This window comes from Zeugodacus cucurbitae, chromosome 5 (assembly GCF_028554725.1).
Source record: "Zeugodacus cucurbitae isolate PBARC_wt_2022May chromosome 5, idZeuCucr1.2, whole genome shotgun sequence".
NCBI lineage: Eukaryota > Metazoa > Arthropoda > Insecta > Diptera > Tephritidae > Zeugodacus > Zeugodacus cucurbitae.
In genome coordinates, this window is record NC_071670.1 from 26,568,338 (window position 1) to 26,588,779 (window position 20,442).

Sequence of the window (20,442 nt, forward strand, 5' to 3'; positions counted from 1 at the left end):
TGGTTTAGATTTCTAAAATACGGGTAGGTATATACGCTGTGTAACCTTATATCTACATATTATGCACGTATATAAAATCGTGACATTGCGTGTTATTAGGCATAAGCAGTTGGGTACTTCTAGGATGGATAAAAGCCTCCTTAATCATACCGATCGTTATTTATTAGTTTGTGAACACCATATACCACATATTTTTATACTAGCGTGACACGTTAAGTTGTCTGGAGTAGCTTTGTTGACTTGGGCCACGACAAATAACACTCTCACTAAAGGTGGTGCTTTCTGCCTTTCTGATGTAATATTCACAAATGAGAAATGTATTACAAAAGGCATTAGTGGGAGGCATATTTAAAAGCGTGATAACAAACTGAACTGAATCCATCGTCAATTTTATTGACGGTCACTTTTATTCATCGGCAGAGCATAGTATATGCACGAGTATGTATGTAGTATTTCATTACATAAGTATGTACACATAATATGAATGCTTCTTTATACCAAATAACGCTGCTGTAAGTAAATATTTAATAAACATAGAATTTTAGAATGAAATTAATAATTTTCGAAAGCTGAATTAAACTTCATTAAACAATTCTTATATATCCTTATGTATATATTACTGAAGGAGGGCACTGCAACCAAATGCCATCCATTTATGATATGCATTTTAAGGAACTGACCAATAACGCTGCTGTAAGTAAATATTTAATAAACATAGAATTTTAGAATGAAATTAATAATTTTCGAAAGCTGAATTAAACTTCATTAAACAATTCTTATATATCCTTATGTATATATTACTGAAGGAGGGCACTGCAACCAAATGCCATCCATTTATGATATGCATTTTAAGGAACTGAGATATGGCAGTATCAAACAGTACGGTACTTTCATGGTGTTTGCTGAGCTGAGTATGCGAATACCTGCATGCTTACAATTACAGAAATATGAAAATCGTCCAACTAAATTGAACCACTGATTGTTTGACTAAACATGGTAACTCCGGAAATATTAAGGAAATTCGGCATTTCCGCTACAAGCCTATACAGGTATATTTCTCAAATGTTTATTATATAATATAATAAAATGTGGAAATTGTCGTGATTTGAATTGTGGCAAATTAACACCCAGCGAAAGTACACATGATGTATTGCCATATGGGAAGTAATTATTCGACAGAAATTATTCTTATGGGCATAACAAGAGCTTTACAAATAATGAAAAATTCCTTTTTGACAGCCACCAAAAATACAACAATTAAGTGTGGAGTCACACGCAAATTAGCTGGACGTGTTTGAAACCTCTTTGAATTCAAGCTGCTCCATAAAAATTGGTTTGCTTTAATTTTATGTAGGTTATCATGGTTTTAAAGCTTTATTCGACAGACCCAGGTGGATGACAAACTTCTTATAACATTTTTCAGTTATTGGACTATATTGATTCTTCATAATGATTTCAAAATTTAAGCACACATCTATTTCTTTGGGCACCATACGAAATGCTTATGGTGCCCAATGCGACCTTGGTAATTGTAGATATATATTAATATTCGAACAATGGAAGTTTGCACAATATTAAGTGAAATGTTTTCAAACATATTTCTAATTGCAGTACGTACCTACACAGCTGACAATGTATTTGAATATGCATTTACAACAACTATGTGGTTAATTGTTTCATTTAATATGAAAATTTACCTGGAAACATGGATTTTGGCGAAATCCGTTTTTGATTAACAATTGCTTTTTCACAGCTGTAACATATTTGAATATAATTGGCCAAGTTATTTTATTGATCTTTGATTATTGTTAATAATATTAATATTATTGTTGTTCTCAAGGTTTTTGGTATGTTGTGTTACGATAATTGGCGGGCGAAATGTTAAAGTTATAATGCAATAATATTAATATTCGGCACGAACCGCGCAATAAAATGCGTTCGATGTTATTTTAATTTATTTGTTGTTTCTTTGTATTATTTGTATTATTAAATTTGGCGCAGTGTTGAATTTCGCAGAGGTATAAAATCGCACTGGAAAATTGTGAATCGAAAACTATGTACATGCACATACATACATATGTATTTCAATAATGAATTTATTTTTTATATTTAAGAGATGTTAAAGCGAAGAGTTATTATTAAATAATGAAGCGCAAAATAAAAAATTTCTCAGAATTGTATTGAAATCCAAAAGTACACTGAAATTTGAACACATTCGTTACACTTAAGACACTTATTTCACTCCCTATTCTCGTTTCTCGTTCCTCTCTGGTCATTACCGTTAGCAATATTGCAACATTATCCGGGGAATTCTTCGTTTTTCGTTTTACCATCGGCAAATAGTTGCCGATTGGCGGTATCTATGGCATTGGTGTCCGGTGCCAACGCACAGCACACAAACACATTTTTACACATACACTCCTCTGCTTTGATGCATTTAAAGCTAAAAAATAAGAACACTAAATGCCTATGAACTAAAATCAATAGTTAACCTCATATAATGCACGTGCGCACGTTTAAGTCCTTATATCGATGCATATACTCGTGTATTTGTGAAGATTACATAGAATAACACAAGCGTATATCATTGATGGATCATTACACCCACACACATATCTAAGTATGTATGTACATATCAGCAAAGTAACAATATATTTACGATTTGTATTTCATACAGAATCACGAAACATATACACATTATTAGTGTAATTATCTCTCATTGTTAAGCATAAGATGGGATATCAGTATGTAGAGAAAACTTGTATTATACAATATTGCCACAAGAGTAAGTTAAAGCACTGCTTTTCATAATAACAAAGAGTAAACTGCTTATCGGCAGATTTTAATTCATCATTCCTAATTTTTGTCGTGACAGCATCACAGTGCGCTTATAGAGCCTGTGGGCTGGTCGAAATATTTACATAATTTTACTCATTGTATTTTATATACTAATTATATATATAATTATTGAAAGTTGTATTATACATAACATGATATTTAAGTACACATGTACCTATTTTATCAGCACACAAAATCAGCATAAATGTGACGAAAAATTGCGTATACGTCATGTTGGGTGTGCGCTTGTTTGCAATGACACGTACATACATATACATATGTATGTATGTAGGTACACACATTTTCTCATATTATAAAAAAGGCACATGCGTAGATATATATGTAATTGATAAATGTTACAGCATGTAACGTTTTTGTTTTTTTTTTTTTGGTTGGTCAAAATATGACTCTCCTCAAACTGCCTACCACAATGAGCTGATAAAAAGTGTATATATGTAATATGAAAATTCACAAATTCATTGTTTGTATGCATATGCATACACTGGCTAGGCTAAGCTTTCGTTCATAAATATTTTTCTATGCCTTAGATTTGGCTAATTCAGACCGCATATAAAGCCCCGCATTGTCTGCTATTCATTCTTCGCGCTTTACGCTGCTGTCGCTTGCCATTTGTCGTTTACGTTTGGGCAGTTGTATTGCTGGTGTCAACTATCAAGAGAGTGTGGAATTCCTTTTAAGGTGTGTATTGCCTTTTCTATAGTTGCGGCGACCCTTTCAAGTTGATATTTTTTTCATTTCAACAAGGTCGAAGAAAACTTCACCACTCATTTTTACCACTTCCTACAACAGTCAGTCAGTCCATGGATAACTTGAGCATTTGAGTACATGTGTACGCACATAAACACCAGCACTGGTTTATATATAATAATATTTAACTCCAACATATAATTTTCAACGCCGAAAATATGTAATTCCAGTTTTATGGAAAAAATACAAATACTTTTCGGGATTCATTCATCGGAACAGTGCGTATGTTCGCTCGCAAGATAGATACATTTTATTTTTTCTATTCACATCATTTTCATATTCACTTTTTGTTATTTCGCGAACGAAAGAGATTGAACTCTGCTGCTCCGAGGCGTTGTAGTTACCTCAGCATTTGCAGAATAATCGATGAATATCAAATCACTAAAACGGTTATTATTGAAGCACAATTGCCGAATTTGGATTTGCACTAGTAATTTCATTCACTACCGAAATGATGTGAAATTTTCAAATGCTGTTAAACAAATATGTTCTTACATTTTTTGGCGAAACTGGTTTAAAAAAAAATTTAGATATATCTTATTTATTATTGCTTTTTTCCAGACGATAGTGTATGTATTTTGTTAGTTTTTTTGTATTTTAATTTTGTAGGAATTCTTTTAAATATCGGCCACGAAACACATTTAGTCCACGAGTCCACGAGTCCACGTAATACGTCAGGCAGGGGTGTAAACACAATACAGACTGAATTTCTACTAACCACTCAACGACAACGGAAACCAAAATGGCAATAGCAGAAGTAGAAGTAAATACAAGCAGCGAATATGAGTGAATTATCAATAGGACGAATTGCTATTTCTACTTTCTGCTTTCTCTTTTCGCATTGTTGTTGTATTTCATAAACACCGAGTATTGTTTTGTTCAATTCCGTTAGTCGGTTGAAATGTCATCAAGTTGGCACAAGGTGGGGCAAATAAAAAGAAGTCAACTCCATCGCACACATGTTTACTTGGATCGGCTGTTGGATGGATGTTTGTTATATGAATCAACTATGCCAAAGGAAACAAGTGTAAACGTAGTTTTTGGTTGAAGAAATTACGCTTATCGAGTGTATCCACAGAGAGTCATGTGTTTGTAAATAAGTATGTATGTACAGAGAACGAAATAACGATATTTATACGCCGTATTCACCCTATGAACGCTTGTGGCGAATGAGTTGGCTCGGCGATACACGTGTAACGAATGTTGTGCAAACGAGCCTTTCGTAACAAACTTCGCTTGCCGAAAGCATTGACGACGTGAATCGGCTCTGGCGACTGCCAATCGTAGGATAACGGCCAAGAGATAACCGCCGGTACTGTTGTTGGCTCCCTTACTTGTGACTTCGCGAACTTTATTAAATGTTCATATTTCGCTTTCAGTGTATTAGTGCATATTAGGGTATGCCTCAACATTTCGGCACGTTTCAACTTAAAATGTTATTTTAATAAGAAATACAGTTTAACTTCCATAACTCGAAAATCTATACCTCGAAGTTTTCCATAACTCATACTCTTGAATTGGAAATATAAGTAAAAATTCATACAAATTACCTTCCGTAACTAGGAAGTCTCTATAACTCGAAGTTTTCTTCTATATATATATATATATACACGACAGAAACTTTACTATAAACCCTTCGAAGAATAAGGCCGAATGAAGGCTTGAAGCAAATGTGATTTGGAAGCTGTAAATTTAATATACTCATGAAAAACAATTTCAATCGAAAATAATATGACATTCTGCCACACCATACTGCCTACGTTTCAGTAAAATTATTGTAAACGATTTTTTTTTCGTACAAAAAGGCGCAACTTTTAAAAATTTTAGATTCAACAAACGAAAGTTGAGTTTTGCACTATGTATGTATGTATATTATTTTTTTTTAATTATCTTCCTACCTTAATCCATTTCTCTTCATCCAACATCAATATTATATTTCTCTCTTGCTAACAAAGTCTCTTTTTACCTGTTTATTTCTATGATACTCGCTATATCTGTTCTAATTTACTTCACTGCAGACTGCAGTAGCGCATCAGGTAGTGAGTGTGCGCTCTTCTTTAAGAGACAGAGTCGGTGTGGACTTCGTCATTGAAGTCGCTGAGTAATCCTAGCAAACTGTGGTTTGTGTGTGAGTTTGGAAAACAATTCGTAAGGATACTCTCTATGAAAGTAATGTTTTTTAGCACGCGACTAACAAGTTCAATTTGTTTTCATCGTTTTAGTGTTTTTGGTAATAAGTATTGAATTGACATTTTAAATGTTAAATTTTGAGGTTTTTGGAAGCTCAAAACTATTTTTCTTTGACTGAAATTACATTTAAATTAAACATAATGTTAATTCTACAAATTTATCTATGCGCGATTTTGATTTTGTTTGGTAGCTATGAATCCACTCTACCTGTTTATGAGTTTTGTTCTTCAATATCCTGCTTACTTCAAAAAGTACCACCAAATTCATTATATAATATGTACTTGTATCAACAAATTTGTACAAGCAATAAACAACACTTGATAAATGTTTACAATAGATGCTTTCAGATAGCCAACCCTATAGAGGTTGGCTATTTGAATAGCCACTGCTCTTTTAAGGGTTCGTCTTTCATAAGCTTTGCAAGCGGTGTACGGTGTATGTTCTAATAAATGTGTATGCAGGTGTTTTTTAAAAGCTGGTTAATTGGATCACTTACATAATACATTATTTTACAAGTTCGACATAAAAAATTAAACGAAATGTGTAATTACTATAAAATAATTTTACAAAACCATTAATATTTTTTATAAAAATCTATCACAACGCACGACCGGCAGTATTTTCAATTAGCGTATCACTACTCACACTAGAGTCTAATTTCATTACCAGTGCCTCTGGAATATTTAACAATTAGTCAGTTGCATATTAATTATAGTGTATTAATTGGCTTTGTCGCACTCTTATCTAGTTCAAATATTTACTCGCATTCAAAAATGCTTGCCGAGTTGCTTATATTTTATATTCATTATTTAAATCAAATAAGTTAAGTATATCGGAGTCAGTGCCGTCTATTCATAAAAATGGGACCTAGATGGTCTCTTTCTTAATACAATACACATTTTGTTGTGCATATCTCTCATATATATTGAAAGAAGTGGTTTTGAAATTTTGTAACGATTTATGAATCACATTCCGTCACTATTTTCATAATACAGTGAAATGGGGAAAGGGAAAATGCTGGTAAGTACCACGAGCGGGATTCATTTAAGTGCCTTTACCGCTTAAGTGTCTCAAAAGACTTGCATGTTAATAAGGGGTACTTAAGCGGGGATTACTGTATATCTAAGTTAGAGGCTGGTGTTTGGTTTCAATGCATTTATTGAGAGAACACGTCGGTAAGCAGATAATTTCACGTTTTGGATAGTTCGATTGGCCAACAAGATCATGTGATATCACACCGTTAGACTTTTTCCTGCGAGCATATGTAAATTATGAAGTCTATGCGGACAATCCCGCTTCGACTCAGGCTTTGAAGCAAGACATCACGCATGTCATTTGCCAGTTAATAGTCGAAATGTTCGAACGTGTCATCGAAAATTGAACTCAAGTCTTTAAAAAATAAATGCCAAAGAGTTTTCTTTCGAATAATAATAATCATTCCCCATTAAATTTGAATTTTCCTTGTTTCTTTCTTTAAAAAAGTAGGGCACTTCGAAATGGATCACCCTTTATATAATATTACCTGCATATATGTATAACTGTCGCGCCTATGAATTTTAACAATTATTATACTCTCGCAAGAAAGTTGCTAAGAGAGTAAGTGCCATAACTAAGCCATAAATAAAAGTAAAATTTGGAATAAAGGATCGCACTAGTAGGGGCACATATTAGTGAATTTTTGAGGAAATTGGTCGTGGCCCGGCCTCTATTAAGTTTTTTTTCATATTTCACTACTAAAGCTATTCAACCAAACTTTCTAGAGTAATTTCTTTTGAGCAATTCTTTATATAATCTAAATGGAGTAAATTGGATTATAAGCACGTCTACCTCTCATACAAAAGTTATATTGGAAACTACTAAAAATGCTTTAATTCCGTAATAAAAAGCACCAGAAACTTTAAATGTCATGGTAAAGATTATACAGAGGGCTACATTCAAATCTTAATACAAAATTTTAAATGGGCGTGGCTCCTCCGACTTATGGATCAAAAACCATATTTTAGAAATTATTCGACCAATTTCAACAGAAGTCGGTTCATAATATTTGCTTTGCATACCAATGCTATAGTTTGAAAATGGGCGGATTCGGTGCAAAACCACGTCTACTTTCCCGGTAATGCAGTTTTAAGTCGAGCCCCCATATACCTCATATCCGGATTTTCAAACTTCCTGTGGACTTTATACTGTATATATCGGTTAATATGTGAGATATCTTATCAAAATTAAGTGAGCGTAAAATCTTGGATATAATATATCTTGGTATCAAAAATTTTTGAAATCGGTTCATGAATTACCCCAGTCTTCATATAATATATACAAAAATTTTTGTTTTCTAGTGGACTTTGTTCCGAATATGTGGGTCAAAATATGTGTTATCTTAATAAAAATAAATAAATAAATTGCGAGAGTATAAAATATTCGGTTACACTCGAACTTTACCCTTCCTTACTGGTTTTTGATTTTATTCGATTTCTAACAGTAGCACCTGCCTTCATACTCATGCATTTATATCCATCCACTATAATTATAAATTTTTCGTAACAATCATCAATCATTTTAGGTTCCAAAAGCATGCCGACAAAGCTTATCTATTGAGTACGCTTCAGTAAATCATATGTTTGTGTACATGTAGATATGCTTATTTGTATTCGCTTTAAGTACCCTAGGGGACACAAAAAACATTTAATCTCAAGCGATTTCTTTATATTCATATTGAACAAAGTTGCGAACGCAACAAACCAACGATATCGATTCAAATAATTGCTTTCTTTATTTGGCAATTTCTTACATTAACCTAGAAGTGTGATGAATTGATCTTGGGCCAGAATTCTTTTCACTGCTAACTGCCGTAAAATATGATAAACTTAGCAAATTTCTTGCAGCGTTATCACAATTCTTTGAACAAGCCATGAAAATTCTTCCGTTTAAAAAACCATTATCTATGAGCATACATTACTTTAAAAACTTACTGAAATAGTGCAATATAAAAAGGGGCAGAGCATAGCCACAATAATTGCATCCTCATGTTAATTAGTAATGCAATATTTTATATTCTTAAAAAAAACGTAATAAAAAGGAATTTCGTTTGTTAATGAAAGAATATTTTGTATTAAAAAAACTATATGCGGAAATCAAAAAATGGATTGCTATATGTTGTACGGGCTGTGAGCCAGACGAACCAAGTATTCGTTGGTGGTAGATATTCGGTGAGGCCTATTTTAAAATACAAATTTCTTTTATCACTACATAGGTATCAAATAATTGGGATATCGCTAAAATCGGATGAAATAGCACTTTGAGATACAAATACGTTTTTAATGCGAAAATAATATTGCAGTATGAGCTTATTGTAAAAATGTATATTTTCCTGTGCCCTATCTGAATTTGTCCCCAGGTTTTCTCGGCATTTTATCACTATAGCTTAAGGGGTTATATACAGTTAGAATTTTCAAAAAATCGATTTTTTTTATTTCATTTTCTTAATGTACATATATTTAAGAATACACACAGAAAATTTCATATCGTTCCGGTGAATATTTTCAAAGTTACAAGCAAATGAAAAATTTGAAAAGGCGTTTCAGAGTGCTTGGAAGTACAAGGTCCAAACTTTAAACGCGTTTTTCAAAATGGTGTTTTCAAAGTCGGTGACCAACATTACTCGAAAACGGCTAGACCGATTAGTCTCAAATTTTAACACGACCTTCTTAAATATATTTTTTAGTAATTAATCGAAGATTTTTTCTCTTCGATAAATATTTTTTTTTATAAACAATTTAAGGCCGAAACTTCGGTGAAAAATCGATTTTTTTTTTTGAGAAACCGCCATTTTGTCAAAAAATTGTATTTTGCTTAATCCTTCGATTAATTACTAGATTTAACATTATTTTAACGAAATCTGTTTGGTTTTTTAATTTCGGATGATCCAGTTCCGAGATGTAGTGGCCACCGCAAAACGTCTTTTTTGAGTGGAGCTCCTGGTGATCAGCTGTAGCTCTTTTTCAAATAAATATTTTTACTAGTAATAAGTCTTAAAATACAGTTAAAAGATACCAATAAATTTTTGGATCAATAAATTAAAAAGTTTTCTCAGAAAAAATTCTGGAAAATTCACTTTTTTTCGGCCGTCTAACTGTATATAACCCCTTAAGCCGTTCATTAAAGTTCTGCACATACAAAAATGATAAGAATTATGGCATATATGCATTTACAATTACAGTAGTTTTCCGAAATAACGAATATTCGTTTTAAGAAAACCGTTTATAACCAACAAGCAAATTTGTTACATTATATATATATATATATATTTGGCGTAGGAACCGCTTTAAGCGATTATAGCCGAATCCACCAGAGCGCGCCACTCATTCCTCCTTTTTGCTTTTTGGCGCCAACTGGAAACACCAAGTGAAGCCAGGTCACTTTGCACTTGGTCTTTCCACCGGAGTGGAGGTCGTCCTCTTCCGCGGCTTCCTCCAGCGGGTACTGCATCGAATACTTTCAGAGCTGGAGTGTTTTCTTCCATCCGTACAACATGACCTAGCCAGCGTAGCCGCTGTCTTTTTATTCGCTGAACTATGTCAATGTCGTCGTATAAATCGTACAGCTCATCGTTCCATCGTCTGCGGTATTCGCCGTTGCCAATGTTTAGAGGACCATAAATCTTGCGCAAAACCTTTCTCTCGAAAACCCCAAGAGTCGTCTCATCGGATGTTGTCATCGTCCACGCTTCAGCGCCATACATCAGGACGGGAATAATGAGCGACTTATAGAGTTTGATTTTGGTTCGTCGAGAGAGGACTTTACTTTTCAATTGCCTACTCAGTCCAAAGTAGCACCTGTTGGCAAGAGTGATTCTGCGTTGGATTTCAAGGCTGACATTGTTGGTGTTGTTAATGCTGGTTCCCAGATAAACGAAATTATCTACAACTTCAAAGTTATGACTGTCAACAGTGACGTGGGAGCCAAGACGCGAGTGCGCTGACTGTTTGTTTGATGACAGGAGATATTTCGTCTTGTCCTCATTCACCACCAGACCCATACGCTTCGCTTCTTTATCTAGTCTGGAAAACGCAGAACAAACGGCGCGGTTGTTGCTTCAAACCAAAATTAAAAATAAAACTTGAAAAAATTCAAAAGAAATGTGCTTTGGAAGAATTTATTGGATTTTAATTTTTTTGTTATGGTTTTTCATTTTTTAACAAATATTTTATTAAAACTATATATTAAACTGCAATTAACGGATATTTAACTCATTATTGAAAAACATACCTCTAAGTGAGTACACGAATTAACAAAAATTCGATGTAACGAACAGTCCTGACAATTAATGTGTTCTTTATTTCGGAAAACTACTGTATTATATTTCGTTTGAGTGTAAAAGTATATGAATTTACTAACTAACCAATTCTGAATAAGCAAATCGAAAGAGTCTCGAAACGTGTTGCACATATAATAATTCTTTGGTAAAACTTATCGAGATACATTTATAGTTATATATATCAAGATGAATTTAATTTCGAATGACTGTCTGTCTATGCCGAAGACAGACATATGGTTTCTATACAACGATGTGTACTACAATAAAAGCTCAAGAAACAATATGCCAGCATGGTGATAGACATGTAGTATTGTATTATGTTTGCATCCATCAGCTGATACAAATAAATTCAAGCAAAATATAATTATGAATAACAGGCAGGAAAATTGATTCTGACTTAGTTATAACTTCAAGCAATCTTAAAATATTATTGTCCATTATAATTATTACATACTAACTGATCCCGCAGTCGTTGCCCTGCGTGAAAGCATTTGTTTTGAAAAGTAAAGAGTGTTGTTGAGAAGTGTCATTTTGCGATTTATTTGCGATTTTTCTACATATGTTTCACGTAACGCAGTTTGATATACAACATTCTTTGTTTTCTGCTCCGGGGCGTAAATGTACAGAGAAGATGGTTTTCCAACTCGTGAACACTCCACGTATAGCTCGCCGTGTGAAAAACATGGCATTTCCAGATTTACCACACATTTCCAGTGACTGTATTTGTGACCTGTTGATCGCATATGTAAGTCTCACTGGAAACTGAATAGGTTTGAACTGAAATGGCGAATCTTTGGAACTCAAAAGGATTCGTGAAAACAAACACTCTGCGCCCTTGTAAGTCCCTTGCAAAATTCTTCCATCTACCACATTATTCGATAGCTGCGTCACAATCAGTCAGGTTCAATTACTCAGTTTCGGCGCATGAAGATTGTGAACCATAATAATGTCAGATCCAACTTTGAGACGCAAATGATGCGGTGCCATGCCAGACAAATCCAAAGAAATTCTTCTGGATAATTCACGGCTTTGTCTTCAATTTCATCACAATCGATAGATTTGTGTCAACACAAATCTTCCGGAATTTGACTTTGAATCGTATAGTTTAAGTCATCGACATCCGTATTTTTGGCAGCTAAAATTGCGCGTGTGCTCAACCAATCGTAGTTACTTATAATTTTGGCCAATGTATTCAGATATACATTCGTGATGAGTTCATCTTTCGTTGAAGTTAATTGACAATTGGCAGGTGGAATTGATATCAAACCATTGAAAAATCAACCGGAATTTGCCCATTCCCAACTTTTAACAGTTCTTCTGCGGTGCTATCCTATTGCAGGAACTCTCGCATATTCATGGTCAATCGTGTGGTTTTCACGTACCGCCACAAATACGATGACTTGAGACATGCATTCAATTCATCCGCCGCTGTTGATTTTGGAATAACAGGAAGTATTTGTCGAAAATATCCTGTTAACGGTATCATTGCGCAACCAAAGCGACGATTATTATTCCACAGATCTTTCATTGTTCTGTCAAGTGCTTCTAGAGAATTGCACTTATCTCATATTATTTTTACCTGCACTTGGTATTTACGTAAACTGAATATTATGTCAAAAGAATTACCGTAAAACGAAAATAAGGTAAACTAACCTACTTATTTAATTAATAATCTACATGAAAACAAAAAAAGAATTAATTACTGCGAAACTATTTGAAACAAAGTAAGATACTAAAACAAAAAAATATCTACTATATAGAAAACAACTACAAAATGAAAATGTGTTTTAAAAGTATTATTACGATGATAATATATCGCAAAAACAAATTAGCGCTGCGTTCGACCGTTCAGTAAGGAGCCGACCGCGCGAGTGAGCCGCGCGTCATGGTATCTCGTAGAGCTACACCACCCTCCGGCGCGCCCGCAAACACCGCTTCTCGCCCGCCGGCCAGCGCAGCGCAGAATGCGAGTTGATTTTGTTTCGGAGTTATTTATTTGTAATATTATCTTTTAAGTTGTCGTCAAAGACAATTTTATTCAGAATTAAATAGTCTTAACCAACAACACATTTATTTGGATAAATATTAATATTATTATGTTAATACAACTCTAACAAATAATTTCGACCAAATTAGTTATCACAAAAACGGTGCTCACGGACTTTTTTAGATCATTTAAAGAGAAATAATTCTTTCATACATAACTTTTGTGTACCTTGAACCGCTTTCGCAGCGCAAGGAACGGAAGCACCCAAAGATTAATAATTTCCCCCGTTTTTTTACACATTTACCACTGTTTCTTCGTTCCTATTGGTGATGCTATAGAGCCTATAGCCTTCCTCGATAAATGGACTATCCAACACAAAAAGAATTATTCAATTCAAACCAGTAGTTTCGGAGATTAGCGCGTTCAGAAAAACAAACTAACTCTTCAGCTGTATAATATTGGTATAGATTACATACATATTATGTACATATTTTTCACATCATTTTTTCAAATTTTGGTTTTTGATTCCTATTTATTTTTCACAACACCACAAAATTTCAATGGTTTCTAGAATTCTATTGTAGCACGGAACACCATTTGCTTTCAAACAAAATTCGGAAAACCGGTGATACACATATGGTTTCTGAAGAATACTACAATATGTACTACATGTCTGTCTCAGGTTTAACTTGAGTAAAACTTGATTGAAACAGGATACCAAGTACTTTGCCCTATGATAAAATTGAAAAATGCGAAAAACCAAACCCATAATACCCCTGACAAACAGCGGCGTTAATCCGGATTATTTCGGGAGTTATCCCAGTTAACTCCGTTTGATAACTCCCTGGCTAGTGACATTTTCGTTGGCAACATTGTTAAAAACGGCCGTTTTTGATATACTAGCCGCACGGACAGCTGTTTTTCAATTAAATATAAACAAAAACATATGCTTGCAATGAAATAACTAAATTTTTCCGTTGTGGAAGTTCTAATAATAACGTATTTATGTGTATGCTTTTAATAATTAGTAATTTTGTACTAATTGTGCGGCTAATAACCGTAATATTTGCTTTCTATAAAATTTTATTGTTTGTTTATGAGAGTTTCAAACTCGCTTTGCTGCCGTCTGTCACCTACAAATTTGAATCTGATTAAGTGCTGAGTTAATCGGGATTAACGCTGCCGTCTGTCAAGAATACAACACGTCCACAATTGGCAGTTAAGCGGAAAAACTATAAAATACTATAAATAAGTCAAACAAAGCTTTAATATACATACATATATGTATCTCACAAACAACGAAAAGTATATCAATATAATTAAGTGATAACATTACTTAAGGGAAATTTAAACTTCCGAAAATCAATGTCATAATTTGTAATAATGGTTTGGCGATGCTTCCGTAAGAAAGCATTTAAATAACAATTTATTAATTAGTTAATTGTGATGTCGAAAGAAGGTAAATTTTGGGTATTGTTAAAATTAATAAATATAACAAGTAAGGAAAGGCAACCGAACATTTTATACTCTCGCAATTTATTCCTATATTTTTATTAAGATAACATACAATTTGACCCATATATTCGGCATAAAGTCCAATTGAAAAACGAAAATCATCATATATAGGATAGTTTAGGTAATTCTTAAACCGATTTTACTCATTTTCATCACCAACATACATTATAGGTTCACCTAATTTCACATATTAATCCCTTGACGTACCAATTAGCGCAACGAAATTCCCTTCCAACTGTTCGCATAAAACTTGCACTAAACAAACCTGTTTTGATGCTTACGAACAGTAGCAAAACGAAACGAAATGAGAATGCATGTAATAAAACAATTTACTTTAGATTAGATGTTGTGCACGGAAATAACCGGAAAATTTCAATTCTCATTTCATCAAATGTACACTTCTACACATCACGAGTCAGACTCGGGATTATCAATTTAGGCACAGAAATTGTACCACGAGCCAGGCATGTGGAAATACGTCAAGGGGTTAACCGATTTATAAGCTATTAAGCCCATTTTTGAAAATCCTATAATTAGCTATATGGGAACTAGGAGATTTTAACCCTTTCTGGTACAGAGGCCCACTATTAGAAGAAACAGATATCCTCTGAATTAGATTGGGATATCTGCGAGATTTACCGATGTTTTCTATGTAAAACTACCATAAGACACTGAGTTCTTCATATTCGATATCCGGGACAAAAGTTATAGTCCGATTTCGATAATTTTTGCACAAGTGATGCCACAGATCATATTCAGTATTTGTGTAATCTTCATTGGTTCCTAATGTATATATTATAAAGCGAAGGAATGAGATGGAATTCAAAATTGAGTTATATGGGAAGTTGTCGTGGTTGTGAACCGATTCCATCAAATTTCATTCGAATCGGTCGATTAGTTCCTGAGATATGGTTTTTGACCCATAAGTGGGCGATGCCACGCTCATTTTCCATTTTGTAAAAAAATCTAAGCCCAGCTTTTTTCTGGTATTTCTTCATGTTTTAAGTTATTTTATGACAGTAAAGTTAATACGTTTAGGTTCTAATATATTTCTTTTAATAGTAATATATTGAAAATTAATAAAGACACACGAAAATGCATGTTCAATGAAATAATGAAAAATGTAATGTGACAAAGTACTGGATATCTTTACTTTCGTGCTCAGCTACGAAGTCACAATTCCACTCATGCCGATCAGTGTAGCGAACTCATTCAAGTTTATTTTCATCGTTACCAATGAATAAGTGAGTAAAATCAAATTGTTACTATAAACTCATTTGAGTCATAAATTGACGGCACATATAAGTGTAGAAATACTATGAGTTTTTTTTTTGGTTTGGTGGAAACGAGTCTTTGTCATTTTTGATGTTAGTATTGGTACCAATTTGTTTGGCTCATGAGTTAGTGCACTAATTTCATTATTACTCAATGCAGATCTCTGGTATGGACCACCTCAAATATCAAAATAATAGAATAGAATAAACACAGGAAGAAATTTCTCAAAAGCCCACAAAATGGCGAAAACATGTAAATTGCCATAACTAAGCTTTAAAGAATGTTATAAAAGTAAATTTTGGTACAAGAGATCGAACTAGAAAGGGATGTAGTTTTTTTGGGAAAGTGGGCGTGGCCCCGCCCCCTAATAAGTGTTTTGTACATATCTCGTAAACTACTAAAGCTATATAAACCACACTTTTTGGAGCAATTTCTTTCACCCACTTCGTTATGAAGTCCAAAAATTTGAATAAATCGGATTATAACCACGCCCACAAATATTATGTTGAAAGCTACTAAAAATGCTTTAATTGAGTAACGAAAAACACTGAAACGTTAAATTTCATTATAAATATGGTTCAGAAGAGCTTCACTCAAATTGATATACAGAGTTTTAAATGGACATGGCTCCGCCCACTTATGGGAGAAAAACCATTTCTCAGAAACTACTCTATCAATTTCAATGAAACTCATAACATTTTCCTGACATTCCAATGATATGTTTTGAAAATGGGCTAATTCGGCTCACAACCACGCCTACTTTGCATATACCATCGTTTACTTTACAACATGTAAAGTATGCATTAGTAAAGATATCGGAACAGAACTTTGCACAACTTGTATTTAAGGTGTGGCATCGCCTTCGTCGAAATCGGACCATAAGTTCACAATGCCCCATATATCGAACATGAGAACATCAGTGCTTTTGATTAATTTTTTACCGAAAATATAGGTAAATCTCTCATTTATTTTAAAGAAATTCGGGGGGAATCATTTTCTTATAATAATATATCTCGGTGCCAAAATGAGTGAAATCGGGTCATAACTTCCCCTAGCTCCCATATGTCTAATATTAGGGTTTTCAAAGTTTCAATGGACTTTAAACCATACATATGCAAAATATGTGAGTCAAATAGTTAATAATATTAATATAATTAAATAAATAAATTACGAGAGTATTTAATGTTCGGTTACACCTGAGATAACAATACAGAAAAGATAGCCCAATGTACCGGCTTGATCTTCACCAGAAATGAGTGGGAGATCTCAAGTGATATATTTTTAGAAAAATACCCACTAATAAAAACTTTTTATAGAATGTAGAGCGAATGGATACAGTGTCGCGAAGATACGCTACAGATTTCCAGAACAAAGCCCACTTCACTAAATATTAGTTTAATTATTGTGTTATTATAGTTAATCATTATTGCAGAAACGGAAAACAAGTTACTTTAAAATTGAATTGCACCCAATAGTTTATGCCATGCTTAAAAGAGCACTGCTATTTTTGTGACTGCTAGATATGTAATATATTGGTGCACTTGTACATATATACATTTGAATGTGTATTGAAAGTGGCGAACAATAGAGATCGTGTGTTCCTAATAGTCAGTTGCAAATTCAAGGTTTGTATGAAAATCGTCTTGTATTTAAGTAAATATTTAAGTGGAACTTTGGAACAGGTGTTTAGATACTTCGTTTATATTAAATAGCGCTATTTTTCAGGAGACTTATTTCTTCACTGCAATTATGAGGAAACGAACATATACAGAAATGTATGAATACATGACATCACATCAATCGCAGATGATGGCGAAATATGTGCAATATGCAACTATTATCATTTGTGTTTTTTTTTTCATTTTGGCAGAATTAAAATATATAGCTTAGACTATCTTTTATAATAATCAATATCAACTGTGCCACCTAATGGTTCCACCTTGAACTATCAACTAACGTTTGATTTTATCATTATGAGCTCATGAAAAGAGGATGTAACTTTCTACTTTCTACTCTTTATTGTTTTGTTTGTTGTGCCTTAGAACCATTTCGCTTTATTTGGTACGTCTGTCGCTTTATTGCTTTGAATAAATTATTGATGAAGAACTACGCTTGGACGCCAGTTGTTAATATTAACATTGGCAGTGCACCTGGATATTTATTGTATTAAGTGGCCATACTGTGCCTATAAATAGTAATAAACGTAATAATGCCAAACCACACTTGACCGGTGGTAGCCGAAGCACATACATACACATACATATGTACATGGTTAACACGCTGCCCACTGACTCGCATCATAGTTTCGTCAGAGAAGACTACTAACACAGTTTCGGTTTGTATCCTAAAAAGTATAAACTAAATAGGCGAATAATATAAATGTAAAGAAAACTTTCCAAAGTAAGGCATTATTCGAATATTAATGTTTTTCCTCATAACTGTATATTAAATAATTTCTCCAGTTCAACTGGACCGTCCTTGTTTAAATTTGAGACATGTCTTTAAGATACAATTTACAGGAACTCGGTCGAAGATTTACAACTAAAAAATTACGCGATTTTTGCGTAAAAACCTGTCCCAAAAATCTATAAATTACATTTTTTCCTTCGTCAAAGTTCTAGTTTTAAGTGTTAACTAAACACCTATTTTAATTTTCACTTCTGATGATACAGCTTGAAGTTATGTTGTCAACGCGGGTTTCCGATTTCTGTAATCTATCATTACATTTTTAAGACAATTTGCCGTTTACTTGCCTATTTTAGTATATTTAAAAATTCAAGTACAGACTATGGATTATCCAGTCAAATATATCAATTAAATTAGAATGTAAGTTAATCAAGGACCGAAAAATGTAAATGATAAATTTATTTTAAATAAAAACTTTCAATAAAAATCTAAAAAAAGTACTGTCAGCTCTCTCCAAATATCTGTCACGAACACAATCTATCATGTAAGAACAGACTATAGATAGCTAATAGCTAGTTATATTTGAAACATATTTCGGAAAAAATATATGTATATTTTAAAGAAAGAACTCATCATAAAATTTGTCTGCATTTGTATTCTGAATCTGGACATTATTTGTATTTAATTGTGAAAGCTTGAGAGAAGAAATTGAGATGAGATTTGAAAATGTTTTATTGATGTGATAACATTAACATAAAATCCATATTTACTATATGTATAGCTATTGCTCACAGGTTAATAACTATGATTGCATATAATAAGTTAAGTACATAGTAAATATACACATGTACATAGTAGAAACCTATATGATATGTACGTTGATGTCATGACATTGCAAAGAAATTGCATTGGAATTATTTTTCCTCTAATTAGGGTATTAAATTGGATCGACGTAAATAACACTTTTTATTGGTATTATCAATCGACTTAACAGTTCGTTATAGGACTTAAAAACTTTTTATCGTATCAAATTGAAAATATAATCCTAATTTTACATAATTTATTAGTTTGGTATTTAATAATTTTAACGTCCTGTTATTAATGATATTTACCGCGACTATGTAATCAAAAGAAACTGAAATCAAGTATAAATAAAACGACACGAAACGAGGAAAAATGTAGGTTCGCATATATACATATATATTCTTAATTCATACTAACGTACGGATCTACAACAGTATTCAATGGATAATCGTTACATTACGTTACGTTTTCATGTAATAAAAGTGTTTATATTTATATTTTATATATATTTATATTTTTCCTAAAAATTAAAATTTAATAAATTTAGTTTAGTCTTTTTGTGGTTGGCAATTGAAATTATCTTCAAACTTTAATATAAACAAGAAAGGAAAGGATACGGTTGTAAAAGAACATTTTATACTCTCGCAATTTATTTATGGAATTTGATTAAGATAACGTACAATTTGACCCATATATTCGGAACAAAACCCACTAGATTAACGAAAATCAATTTATATAGTATATGAGGTTGTGGTAATTCCTGATTAATTTGATTAATTTTCCATTCCAAGCTACACTATATCCTACGCTTACATGCCACCGGATGATTTAAAATCCCTTATATTAAGTATACGGGGCTAGAAGAAGTTATGGCTCGAACTGTCCCTGAGATATCGATTTTGACCCCAAACTGGGCGAAGCAACGCCTATTTTCCATTTGTACCAAGCTGGGTGCAGCTTTTCTCAACCACCTTTTCTATAAAGTTTAGTGTTCACCCATTTTTATGGTGTACGATGGTGTACTAAAGGTAAATGCGTCCAGAAAGTTTGGCTTCGGGAGATATATACACAAAACCTATTAGGGAGCTGGGACACGCCCACTTTACAGTCAACTAAACCTAATGATGTCCTTTAAGCCAAAAACCCTTTATAATTAATTATGGTTTATTTATAATATTTAAAGCTTTTCAGTTAACGCCATTTTGTGGGTGTGGAAATAGTCCGATTTCATACATTTGCAATAACAATCCACCCACAGTGCCAAGGAATATGTGTACCAAATTTTATCATATAAGTAAATCCTTCAGATTTACGTTATACAAAAATGTTTACGCGAACGACCCTA

At 33.1% G+C, this 20,442-nt stretch overlaps 1 protein-coding gene across 22 annotated transcripts in view; it reads right to left on the bottom strand.

The window, feature by feature from the left end:
• Nucleotides 1-20,442, bottom strand: part of LOC105219110 (small conductance calcium-activated potassium channel protein) — a 174,897-nt gene that overhangs the window by 133,057 nt on the left and 21,398 nt on the right. Inside the window, exons 1-2 of one of the 22 annotated variants that reach the window (XM_054231452.1) lie at nt 4,102-6,266; nt 1,698-2,031 (exon numbers count right to left, since the gene is read on the bottom strand). The exons of 19 other annotated variants lie outside the window; for them this stretch is intronic. Coding sequence is in view for 1 of the 3 variants with exons in the window: in XM_054231450.1 (XP_054087425.1) it covers nt 6,293-6,301 (9 nt within the window). In the remaining 2 variants the exon portion in view is untranslated. Of the gene's footprint in view, nt 1-1,697; nt 6,267-6,292; nt 19,498-20,442 lie in introns of those variants that run through there. 2 more of the 22 variants (XM_054231450.1, XM_054231451.1) reach the window with 2 other exon arrangements.